Source organism: Elephantulus edwardii, unplaced genomic scaffold (genome assembly GCF_000299155.1).
Source record: "Elephantulus edwardii isolate Elephantulus edwardi_28Jun2011 unplaced genomic scaffold, EleEdw1.0 scaffold00091, whole genome shotgun sequence".
Lineage (NCBI taxonomy): Eukaryota > Metazoa > Chordata > Mammalia > Macroscelidea > Macroscelididae > Elephantulus > Elephantulus edwardii.
In genome coordinates, this window is record NW_006399841.1 from 5,226,462 (window position 1) to 5,238,533 (window position 12,072).

The 12,072-nt window shown below is 37.9% G+C and overlaps 1 protein-coding gene across 1 annotated transcript in view; it reads left to right on the forward strand.

The window, feature by feature from the left end:
• CLASP2 (cytoplasmic linker associated protein 2) overlaps nt 1–12,072 on the forward strand; it is a 153,788-nt gene that overhangs the window by 10,308 nt on the left and 131,408 nt on the right. The window contains exons 2-4 of the mRNA XM_006890610.1: nt 7,280–7,383; nt 9,575–9,666; nt 11,560–11,635. Of these exons, the coding sequence (XP_006890672.1) occupies nt 7,280–7,383; nt 9,575–9,666; nt 11,560–11,635 (272 nt within the window). The remainder of the gene's footprint in view (nt 1–7,279; nt 7,384–9,574; nt 9,667–11,559; nt 11,636–12,072) is intronic.

The window sequence follows — 12,072 nt, forward strand, 5'->3', positions numbered from 1 at the left end:
GAGTGACCCTTTTTCTCTTAATTTTTATTTGCTGTAATTTTCACTTGAAATGCAGAAGCACAAGTTTATACAACCTGTTGTTGTTGATTGCCCTCAAGTTGAGCACGACTCATAGCGACCCTGTGAATAAAAGACCTTGTGAACAAAATAACTGTATGAACTTTGAGACAATAGTTACACAACATAGATGTGTGTGCTGTTTAGTGATCATTTATCCATACATGAGAGATACTGACTTTATTTTAAGAGACGATTATGTCCTGTCTGAGGCAATAAAACAAAGTTAAGCTAAAACTTGCTCAATAGATTTTAGCCAGCATTTTGAGATCTTTTACACTTTTTTGTAAAATAGGAATTTTTTAAATATAAATTATAGCCTCGGTTGTTTTCAGGCTCCAATAAAGGACCAGCTCTTATACTGCAAATGAAAATACTGCAACCCTGTATTTTATAAAATATAGTGAAAATAGTTACTGGAAAAATCACATCTTAAAGAGGAAAATACATGACTCAGTTTTTATTGTTAGAATAAAAACCCAGAAAATCACCATGGCCGGATTATTTCAGCAGCAGTTTTATCGGTTTCGTTGCCAGGAGTGGATCCATCCTGCCCTGGGCTGTTTGCTACAGTATCGTAGCACATAGAGCATATTTGTTGTCTGGTATGGCCTCCTGTTTTTTCCATAGTAGTCTTGGGTTACAAAGCAGAGTCTCACCTAGTATGTAAAACTAAGTGACCATCACGTATGTTTTAGAATATGAGTGAACTTGGTTCCATCATAGAACATTATATCTAAAGGTAATGCCTCTCTGTTAGAGTGATTTTTCTTCTTTGGATTAATACTTTATAATGTGTAAGTGTGTTTCCATATTTATTTTCAAGTATGGCCATGTTTTTCTTTGTATTTGGAATATTGACAGATTCTGCTAGTAGTTCTCTTATTTTTACTCTTTGTTTTATTATTTTTTCCCCCTTTTAGCAGAGGCATCTTAGTAGACTTTTGTATTTATACTATTCCCCCTTTTAACAAATTGTAATTCATCCAATCTGTAATTATAGTTTGAAAGGACTTTTACTTTGTTAGCCTCCCATTTAGAATCTTATGGTAGAAGTAAAAACTGCCCTGAAAAAGCTTTATTGGCTTGTCTTTATTTTGAGATATTTTGGGACAGTATTTTAAAATTGAGTTGATATATCTATCTATCTATCTATCTATCTATCTATCTATCTATCTATCTTGAAAACTTTGGCTGGCCTGGCATCCGTGTCCTTCCCTTTCTCATGTAGTTATGGCTACAGCCGTGTTCTACCGCTCTTTCTTTTGATTGGGATGGAGCCTTCCATAGGTCTCCTCAGTCCCCTCTTGTCCTCTGACAACTAAGCGTATTGATCACGAAGCAGGCAGGTTGCCGTACCGCAGTCCTTAGGCCAGGCTCAGTTTGGGTGTGATCTGTAGGCTGTTGGGGTTTGTGTTGTTACCCCGTCCTCTAGTAGTGCTCTGTGTTGCTGTTGGTTGCTGTTGAGTCGAGCATGACTCCCAGGGACCCTATGAACGAAAGGCCTGAAGCGTTTCTATATCTTTTTTCAAAGTTCGTAGAGTTTCCAGAGGTGTGTTGTTTAGGAAGTGGATGCCATTCTTGATTCGTAGTGAAGGCCCTCTCTTTCTTAGTTGTTAAACAGTATGTTACTGACTTGTGTGTAATTCTAGGTATGATGTGGTTAGTGTCATTTACTTGTCAGACACAGACATGGCCCGATGAAGTCTGATGCATGGAGGAGGCCGTAGTCCTGGTTTACTTGTTCCCAACAGCGTCCCTCTCTTTGCCCTCCTTGGTGATCAGTCCTCTCTCCATCTCAGTAACCCCTTTTTGTGATTTTTCTCCCCTACTCTTGCTAGTAAAAAAACATGCTTACTCTTATTTCTAGCTTACCTTTTTTAATGCTGCATATTTTTTATTTATCTATGTATCTATTTTTTCAAATCTGTTGAAATTTGTTGGTCCAATGGTGAGGGGGTTTTTTTCCTTGATGTTGAGATATAATCCATATTGAATTCTGCTGTCTTTGATCAAGATTCTTCAGTAAGTGCCTCCAGTCTTCTTCACTTTGTACACACAGGATGTGTCATCGGCATAACAGGTTTCTAATGAGTCTTCCTTCAATCCTGATGCCACTCTTCTTATAGTCCAGCTTCTAGGATGGCCTGCTCAGCATACAGATTAAATAAGGATGGAGAATGAGGGAACTCTGGTGGCCTAGTCGCAAGAATCTGCACTACAGTCTCAGAGGTGTGTGGTTCAAATCCACCAGATGCTCCCCTGGAGGAGGGACAATCTCCTCCTGTGCCAGCCAACTCCAATTTGACGGCACACAAGTTAAAAAAAGAAGAAAGAAAGAAAAAAAGGATGGTGAATGGAAGGATACAGTCCTGACACACATCTGTTCTGATGTTAGTGTGACTGATGCAGGTTTGGTATTCTTGGGTTTTAAACTGCTTTTATTGCCTCTGCATTTCAAAGCCCTGGTGGAATAGTGTGTAGAAACTTGCACTGCAGACTCAAAGGCCCTCCTCTCCGGTGGTTCAAAACTACCCATGGCTCTGTGGGTGAAAGGTGATCCATTTTCCATGTAATTTTCAGCCTCAGAAACACAGTGGAAGTTCACCTATGAGTTGTTCCAACTGAACGTTAATGAGTTTGAGTTTTTTTGCAATGGAAATGAACAAATAATTTTGAAAAAGTTGGTCCTGTTTAGTTTTAGCCATAGTTTAAAAATTAGAGTAAAAGCTCTAATAATGTAATACTTGAATATTTAATCCAGATATTTGTATAGTAATAGAAAATATTTTCATTTCTTCTTTGACCATGTATATTGTGGAGAAAGAAAATTTTCAAACTAAAAATATACACAATTTATGTTGCATATATGATCACAAACCCTTGGTTTATAATTTAATTCAGTAAAGGATCTTGTACTTTATAAATCTTAAACCAGTTTAGGAATGATCCTGTAGGAGGACTACTAGAATAGTCGCGATACTAACTCATTCATTCTCATCTTATGAAATGGTCTGCACCTTGACACTACCCTGTGAACCAAAGTTCTCAACACTTGTGTGACTTTAATCCTCTCTCCAGGTTCATAGGGTTTCTGGAGACAAGCTATTACAGAAGTGGATGCCACTCCTTCTTCTGTTACTGTATTCTGCTAGCACTTCACTATAAAATAAGAGACATCCTTCAAACCTATTCCATGCTTTACTACACTGTTTACAGCTTGTGATTGATTTGTTGAACAGATTCTTACCAAGAGTCGCTGTTCTGTTGTAGAGAGAGTTGCTCTAGTTAAAACTAACAGGGCTAACAACTAATAACAGTAGGTGATAGGCTGTTCTGAGGCCTGATGATAGTATCCTTCCTTCTTTACAGACAATGAGACTTTGAAGGTTAGAGACATTAATTACTGTCTTGTGTAATTAATTACGGGTTTAGCTGGGAATAAAATCTTCAAGGGACTGTGTGTTAAAAAATGATTAAAAAATGGTTCCAATGCAAGATTTTTTGATAAAATAATTTATGTTTAACAACAGTATTAAGTTTATGTAGTCAGAGGTTATTTTCTCTTTGTTGTTAGTGGTGTACAGAATTAGTTTTTAATAGTGAGTGAATCTCATATGGCTAACATTGTTACTGCTTTTCTCCTTTGAGAGTTGAATTTCAGATTTTAAAAATCAAGTATCTGGGGTTCCCCACACCCATTGCTGTATTATATGGTAGTTAAAACCAAAACATATACACACACACACATAAATACCTCCTATAAATGAACAGATGTGATTATGACAGGGACCTCACATCATCTGGGTCATTTGAATCCTGCTTTCACAGCTTGTCATTTGTGTGACATTCGGCTTTCTCTAGCAAATGGGCCTACTCTTTTGCTGCATAAGATTAAGATTGTTGGAGGATTAAAGAAATAACCGATGTTTAGTACATGGTAATGTGGTCAGAACCAGAGTCCCACAGTGGCCAATCTTACCGAGAAGTCATGTAGATCAATTCTTACAGTAGAGACAGTAAATCAATTCGAGATTCAAAAGATTTTTGTTGCTGCCACGGACAGGTGTTTTTCTTGCCTTGGATTTTTATGACGAGGGCGTGGTCTCCTTACACAATCATTTCCATTACTAATCTTGGATGATATCATTCTGTTTGGGGGAGTTGGCATTTTACTTAGCCATTTTCTTTTAAAAAAAAATTTAAAAAAAGAATTTCTTCTTTTCCTTAAAGTGTTGCTGATCATTACTAACATGAGATTGAGGATTAAATTTTGATAGCTCTATTAGCATCAGATCACTTACACATTTAATGACATTGTTTAAATAAGCTGTGGTTCCTAGACCTAACAGTTTACACTCAGTTCCTGATGAGGTTCAGATCCCCCAACAGTCATTAAGGAAAGGCCTGGCTGTCTGCTCCCGTGAAGGTTACCCCGAGAAATCCATGTGCAGCAGAAGGTCTAATGCTGTAGCCGTGGCATCCCCATGAATTAAAATCTACTTGTTGCTAACAAGTTTGAAATGTTTTTGTTTGTTTTGAAAGTATGAATAAAATAAGATTTTTTATGATGCGGTAAGTGCCAGCTAGTATTTCTCACCGTGAGACTGGCAAAGAAAGGCTGCTGAACAACAATAAAAAAATAAAACCGGCCGATCCCTCTGTGTTATTGACATTTTTCATATTTGGTGTGGCAAGGTCAGGGGAAAATTAGCCCTGAGGTTCTAATATGGATTTTTTTTAAATAAAGACTATGTGATAAAATTATTTTAAAATTTAAAATAAATGGAAAGTACAAATAAAATAGAAGAAAATATCTTTTTTTGGTTTTAAAAAAAATTTTTTTTAAATAATTTTTTTTTTAATTTTATTTTATTATTTTTGTGTGAGTGTACCGTCAAATCAGATCTGACTGGTACAGGAGGAGAATGCCCCTCCTTCCCTGGCAGAGCATCTGGTGGATTCGAACCGTGTTCCTTTGGGATTGCAGTGCAGCTTCTTGCCACTAGGCCACCAGAGCTCCCCAGGAAAATATCTTTTTTTGAAAAATTATTTATGTGTATGTGTACCATCAAATCAGATTTGATTGGTACAGGAGGAGATTGTTCCTCCTTCTCCAGCAGAGCATCTAGTGGATTTGAACCGCTCACCTCTGGGATTGTAGTGCAGCTTCTTGCCACTAGGCCACCAAAGCGTGCCTAGAAAAATACCTTTTTTAATTTTTTTTTCCTCCTCCTTCTTTTGTTTAAATTATGTCTTCAGCCTCCATTGCTTCCAAGACATTGCTATTGCTGAAATGTCAGTAGAGTAAGTCTTTTTGCTTTTGACCATGCACAGTGATGATGGTGGTGATTCCAAAACAAGATAACTTTCCTAACCCTCTCCAGGATGAACATGTTTGTTCTCCTAGCAGTCCGTGGTATATTCAACACTCTCTTCCAGCACCACAACTCAAAGGCCTCAACTCTCCTATCATCCTTAGTCATTATCCAGCTCTCTGATGCACAGCAAGTAATTGCGAAGACCATGGCCAGGATCAGGCACACCTTCGTCTCTAGACTGACATCGTTGTTCCTTAGTACTTTTGAGAGGTCTCTTGACAGCAGACTTTCCCAATGCAATTCATCTTTTAATTTCCTGGTTCTGGTACCAAGACTGCTGATTTTAGGTAATTAATTATTATAGCTTGTGAATATCTCCTTCCCTGGTATTATCCACTTTTTGGAGCTCTGGTGGCCTAGCTGCAGTCCCCGAGGCACTTGGTTCTAATCCACCAGCTGCTCCACAGGAGAAGCATGGACAGCCTCCTGCTGTGTGATTAAGTGCCTCTGAAAACCTGCCATAGGGTCAGCTGTCACATCCCATGCGATTAACCGCCTCTGAAACCTTCTGGAGGGTCAACTATGGGTCAGTTCCGACTTGATGGTACACAACAACAACATAGGGAGCTCTGGTGGCCTGTGTGGTAAGAAGCTACACTGCAGCCCTGGAGACACGGGGTTCAAATCCACCAGCTGCTCCAAGGAAGAAGGGTGGGCAGTCATTCTCCTCCCATGCGATTAACTGCCTCTTGGAGGGGCAGCTCTGGGTCTGTCCTGACTCAACAGTGCACAGCCACAATCTTGTTGGCTGCAAGTTCATTCAGGGGGTGGATTTTATTCCAAACAGGAAAAGCGACTAAGGGTGGCAGGCTCAGGAGTTCCCGGGTCTGGGCCAGTAAGCCTGGCCTTTTTCATGGTTTTTAGTTTGTTTTACCTTCTTACCTATTTTTTCTGGGGTTCTGCTGTGTTCTCCCTTAGAGTGATCGACAGTGTTAGTCAGACACCATCCACTTCTTCCAGTTTCAGAGTTATGTGGTTTGAGGGTCACATGATCTATTAGCAGTTGTCTCGTTTGTTTTCCTCTTTCCTTTCTTCCCTGACACAACACTTGGGTTGTTCCTGAATGGCTGTTCACAACATCCCTGTGTTGTGTAGGAAGAACACTGTCTCTGTGGACCATGTTACGCTGGTTGATCTTGTTCTCAAAGTCTATGATCCATGCCCATGAGTTGCAGCTTGCTTCTTCAGAGTGGTTGTGATGAAGAAGTTAACATGGTTTGCCACCTGTGGGCTCCGGTATTTTCATGGTTAGATGTATCACTAGACTAATGCCAGTGCTGGTCCTTTGTGGTGTGGCCTCCTCCCCCGCCTGTACTTGTTCTTGGCGCCTGTATACTCCCTTGTAGATTGATGGCCCTGCCAGTAATGCAGACTTGAGTCTGCAATCGTGTTTCCCTCTGTTGATTGTATTCCTTGTGCACCTTCGCCCTCCCTGTGGTGGGGGACACTGTGCTCCTCCTCATTGTATGCTGTGTTTCCTACGGATTCCAGCCTGTCTACGAGGTAACCTCTGAAACCGCAGTCTTTGCTGAATTGTGGAATACGTCATAAATAAACAAGAAAGCAAGAATCCATATTAAAAATGTACAATTTTTAAAATACAGTTTTGCCTCTTGCTTTGATCGTTATTATTAGTGGAGTCATTCATTCTGTATGTGTTCTAAAACTTGCTTCTCAGTTGTTGTTTTAAAATTAGATTCTGGAGTAAAGGGCTTAAGTGATTAATTTGCTTACCGTGTAACTTATAGAAATAATTGCCATAATTGTCTTTTTGTAAAATACAGTTTGTGATGGACATACCTTAGTGAACACTTACCCTTTTCCTGTTCCTTTCTCTCCAGTTATTGTAGCTTTAATAGACAGGATGGGAGATGCCAAAGATAAGGTTCGAGATGAAGCTGTGACTTTGATATTGAAGTTGATGGATCAAGTAGCACCACCTATGGTAGGCTCAACTTTAAAAATGCACATTTTACTAATTATTGTTGACTATCAATAATAAATGTGATTATAATCTGTCAGTAAAATCACAGGAGATGATAGTTAACTTTAAAATAATAAATTGTTGCTAATATGACAAAATTGAGATTATAGTAACTATCACTATTTAAGTTTGGGGTTTTTTGGGGCATTTTTATTTATTTATTTTTAATTTTTATTTATTTATTTATTTATTTTATGTGTGTACCATCACATTGGATCTGACTGGTACAGGAGGCGATTGTTCCTCCTTCAGCAGAGCATCTGGTGGATTTGAACCGCGCACCTCTGGGATTGCAGTGCAGTTTCCTGCCACTAGGCCACCAGAGCTCACCTTAAGTTTTTAGCTATTTAGTTTTCTTTTTTATATTTTCCAGTCTCTAGTTTTGGGTTTTAGTTGTTGATGTGTTGTTTTGTTTTTGTTTTTTTATAAAAAAAGCTTAAAGTTTTAAGCAGTTTTGACTATACAGGTTTAGTATGTTCTGGTTTTCCTTACCTGCAGTATGAAAATTATCTATTAAGAAAGCTTATTTGGACTAGCTCTTGTAGCCTAGTGGCAAGAAGCTGCACTGCAATCCCATAGGTGCTAGGTTTGAATCCACCAGATGCTCTGTTGGAGAAGGAGGGACAATCTCCTCCTGTACCAGTCAGATCTGATTTGATGGTACACACACACACACTAATAAAAGAAATAAAAAAATTTTAATAAAGAGAAAGCTTGTTTGAACCACTCTGAATGTTTTATTTTCATTTTTGCAACAAAGATGGGAAGAGCATCTTTATTTTAACAGGTGGTTACTTGTTATTTAGGGCATGTATTTCATGACAGTGACTGGTGTTTTGTGAGTGCAATAGGAATCATTTGTGCCCTGACAGGTATTCTGAAAGCAGAGAAAATATAAAGGTACGCTGACAGGTATATGGGATTTAAAGAGTAGCTCTTGGCTGCAACAGTGGGTGGCAGCTCAGGAGTCAAGTTTTGAGGGTGGTGCAGTGTTTCATCACGTTTATAGATGTGCTGTGGGTTGGAACCAACTCAGTGACAACAGCTTTTAAAGTGGGAACAAAGTAAGAGTAAACAGTATACTACATTATGTGATATTTAAAATGCAGCGGAAAACTGTTAGTATTTTATAAAATAGCCAGATAGTAGGGACTTGTCTTTCCAGATACTCTGCACCTCACAACTGAATTTTCATAGTTTGGTGACTATCCTTTGACACTATTGTTTTCATACATTAAATTGCTTTTTACTTTCTTTTATTGCCAAAAATATTATGAGAACTCTTCTTGAACATGTATCTTGGGCACAAAGATAAAGATTTCTGTACACTAAAGTTCCAGAGTTGTTGTCACTGTGGTTACTTACAGCTACAGTCTTTAAAATGAACTTTCAAGTTTCCTTCTAAAATGTTTGTCAGGAAGAAACACATTAGTAGAAAATTCATAGTCGTATAATAGATAGAAATTCATTTCCTAAACAGTGAAAGTGATATTTTCAAATGTGGAGAAGTGATGGAGTGTGGCAATGATCAATGTGTTTGGAACAATACAGTTAAATACCTTCTTCAACCAAACGCAGGCATTTGTTTTAGATTATTTTTATATTTTTGTAAATGCTTGTCTGGAAAGAAAATGATAGTAGGTACCCATGAAATGACCTGTTTAACTATTTTTCTGTGTTTGAACCCAATATTAGAAGGAGAATAGACTGAATTATAAATTGTTGGCCAAGCTTGTTCCGTGTGACAGTCTGTAGCAGTTGCTAGGGAACATTGGACCTTTTAAATGCTTGCTCGACTGCTGAGCTCATAATGGTAGCATTGTTGTTGAGGTCTCTAAAGCTTAGAAGAAATCCTGTGTCCTGGAATTTTTTTGGTATTGGACATAGTTTTTCTGAGGATTTTTTAGGTATTGGACCTAGTTTTTCTGAGAATAAATGAAAGTACATATAAATAAAAATGACACAAGATTAAGATATTTTTTAAATGGGTGAGGGTAACCGCAGTACAAATTTGGCTCAGCAAAACTTCTTGTACAGAGTAGAGAAATGAAGTATTCACTGAAAAAATTCACTTGCCAGTGAGGGTGGTAATAGTTTATTAATACAGGGGGAGCGAGATGACTTTTCATTATTTGTTTTTTCTTTTAAATAGTACATTTGGGAACAGTTGACTTCTGGTTTTAAGCACAAGAATTTTCGGTCACGAGAAGGCATCTGTCTGTGCCTCATTGAAACCTTAAACATGTAAGTTTAATAATTATGTTAAACAGCCTTCTCGTGGTTTTGTGTTTTGGTTTTTTTTCCTTTTTAAAGAAATAATATTGTCTATTTCAAGGCAGGCTATAGAAATAGCTGTGCAAATTTTAAATAGTAATTAATTGAGCTCTGACTAGTTTTTTTATGTCCTTGTGAATTTTTGGGGGGGGTTCTGTATGTGTTATCCTTCATGTTGTTAATTCTAGATTGTCATCCAAAGATACAGTTGGTTCCCCTCCTTTAATGTGTTAATATTAACCACTCCCAAATCAACAGTTGAGTAACTGATATGCAGATAACATAGGGCTCATTTCTGCTGGTGATTGGTAACTTTTTAAAAAAAAATATTTAACAGTAGTTGTTTATTAATTTATTTTTTCATGTTAATAACAAATTTTTTTTTCCATTGGTTTCCTTGCAAAGGTCGTATACATTGTATTTTGCACTGTTCTTCATTCACATTGTGTTTCATACAGTCATTTGCTTTTTTCTTGTAATTCTTTTTTTTTTTACACTGGTTTACCTACAACATTTGTATACATTGCCCCTCACATCCGATCTCCTCCCACCTCTCCAACCCACTCCCCTGGATCCATCACACCCTGTGACCCCGAGATTATCCCCTCCCCCATCCTCACCCCTCTGCTCCCCCATTCTCCCTCAGATCCTCATAAACATTTTATTAGTTACCTATTTCTACAATAATTGTCTTTTTATTCCCTCATTGGTGATTCAGACAGAGTAGCCGTGGTTTTTTGTTTCTGTCTTTCACTTGTCAGTTGGCCCTGAATTTTCTCTGCGGTTTGTGGTTGTAGTTGTGTGCCGCTGAGTCAGAAACAACCCAATAGCTGACCTTCCAGCACATTTTCAAAGGCAGTAAATCACATGGAAGGAGATTGCCCATCCTTCTCCCATGGTGGATTGGAGCAGTTGGTGGATTCGAACCACATGCCTTTGGCATTTTACCACCTGGCCAGCAGAGTGCCCTACGTGTTGTAGTGACTACCAGTATCATAGAGAGAGCAAGACTCTCCTCGATAGTTTGACAGAGAGCTCTGGTGGCACGTTGTGCAGTTAAGTGGTTCCTACAGCCTCAGAAACCCGATGGAGTCGGAGCTGGCTTGATTTAGGGAGTTTGAGCTTTGAGCTAACAAGACAAAGCTCTGACTACACAGATCTCATAAAGCTCAGGGCTGCTAATCTAAAGAAATAGCAAACTAAAGACTTCTGTTCTCATTATATTTTTCTAGGTTCTTTACAACATAATAGGAAATAAGTGGTAGCTCTCAGCTTCTCTGTTACTGTTTCTTCCAGTCTCTGTGCCTGCCTGTTTGTTTTGCTCTTCTAATTCTTTCTGCCCTTTAGAGTTTGTGCATACATTGTATCTGCATGCTTTTGTGGTTTTTTAAACATATTTAGCATGTATGTTTAGCTCATGACCATACCAAAATATTAATAGGTATAAATAAATATCCTTTAATAGACTGAACTCTCATTTCAGTAACATCTTATTTTACTGCAGTGAAAATATGTGTGGAAACTAAAAATCTAAAAAAATAAGTCATTGTTTCAATAGCAAACTCTGATTTTCTTCTTGAAGGTATGTTAGAAAGTTTAAATGTACCGTTATGTTTACAGATGCACATTTTGCTCTGTTGGCTCTTGTGTTGGCAGTTTTCAGTGTCAGTTATTCTTTATGTTCATGTATTTCACATTATTCAGAGTTCTCCTTTGCCTGTGCCTACATCTATGTTTTAATGATTTGGGTATGCTCTTTCAATCATACTATTTGTCTTATTGATACAGATAAGAACAAAGTGTAACAATATTTTGGTTTACTGTTTGATTAAAATCAGTATTTCTTTCTCAAATTATTTTTAGTTTTGGAGCTCAGCCATTAGTTCTCAGCAAGTTGGTACCACATTTGTGCATCCTACTGGGAGATTCCAACAGTCAGGTAAAAATTGATTTACGTGTAAGAACTTGATGTTTTCAGTCTCCCTCTTGTTCCAGTACTCTTAACCTAACTTAAAAAAAAAAAGAGGGTGGAAAGGGGATGTGAAATTAAAATTTTTTTTTAGATCCACCAAAGTTAGTTTTAAAAACTGCTTTCACCTTGTCATAAATTGCTTAAGTTTGTCAAATATTTGTCTAAGTGCTTATGGTGGATGGGATTTAATGACTAGTTACTGAGTTCTAGACAGAGATGGACTAAGATACAGCTTGGATTCCTTCCTGTAGCCTCCTGTGTGCTAATCGGAAGGGGCCGGCTGTCCTTTGCCCATCTTTTTTTTTTTTTTTTTAAATTTAGGTTGTTTATTTTTCATTTCAGTGAACATCTACAGAGATTTTGGGATTCCATTCATTCATTGTTGCACCCTTCTCCCCACACAA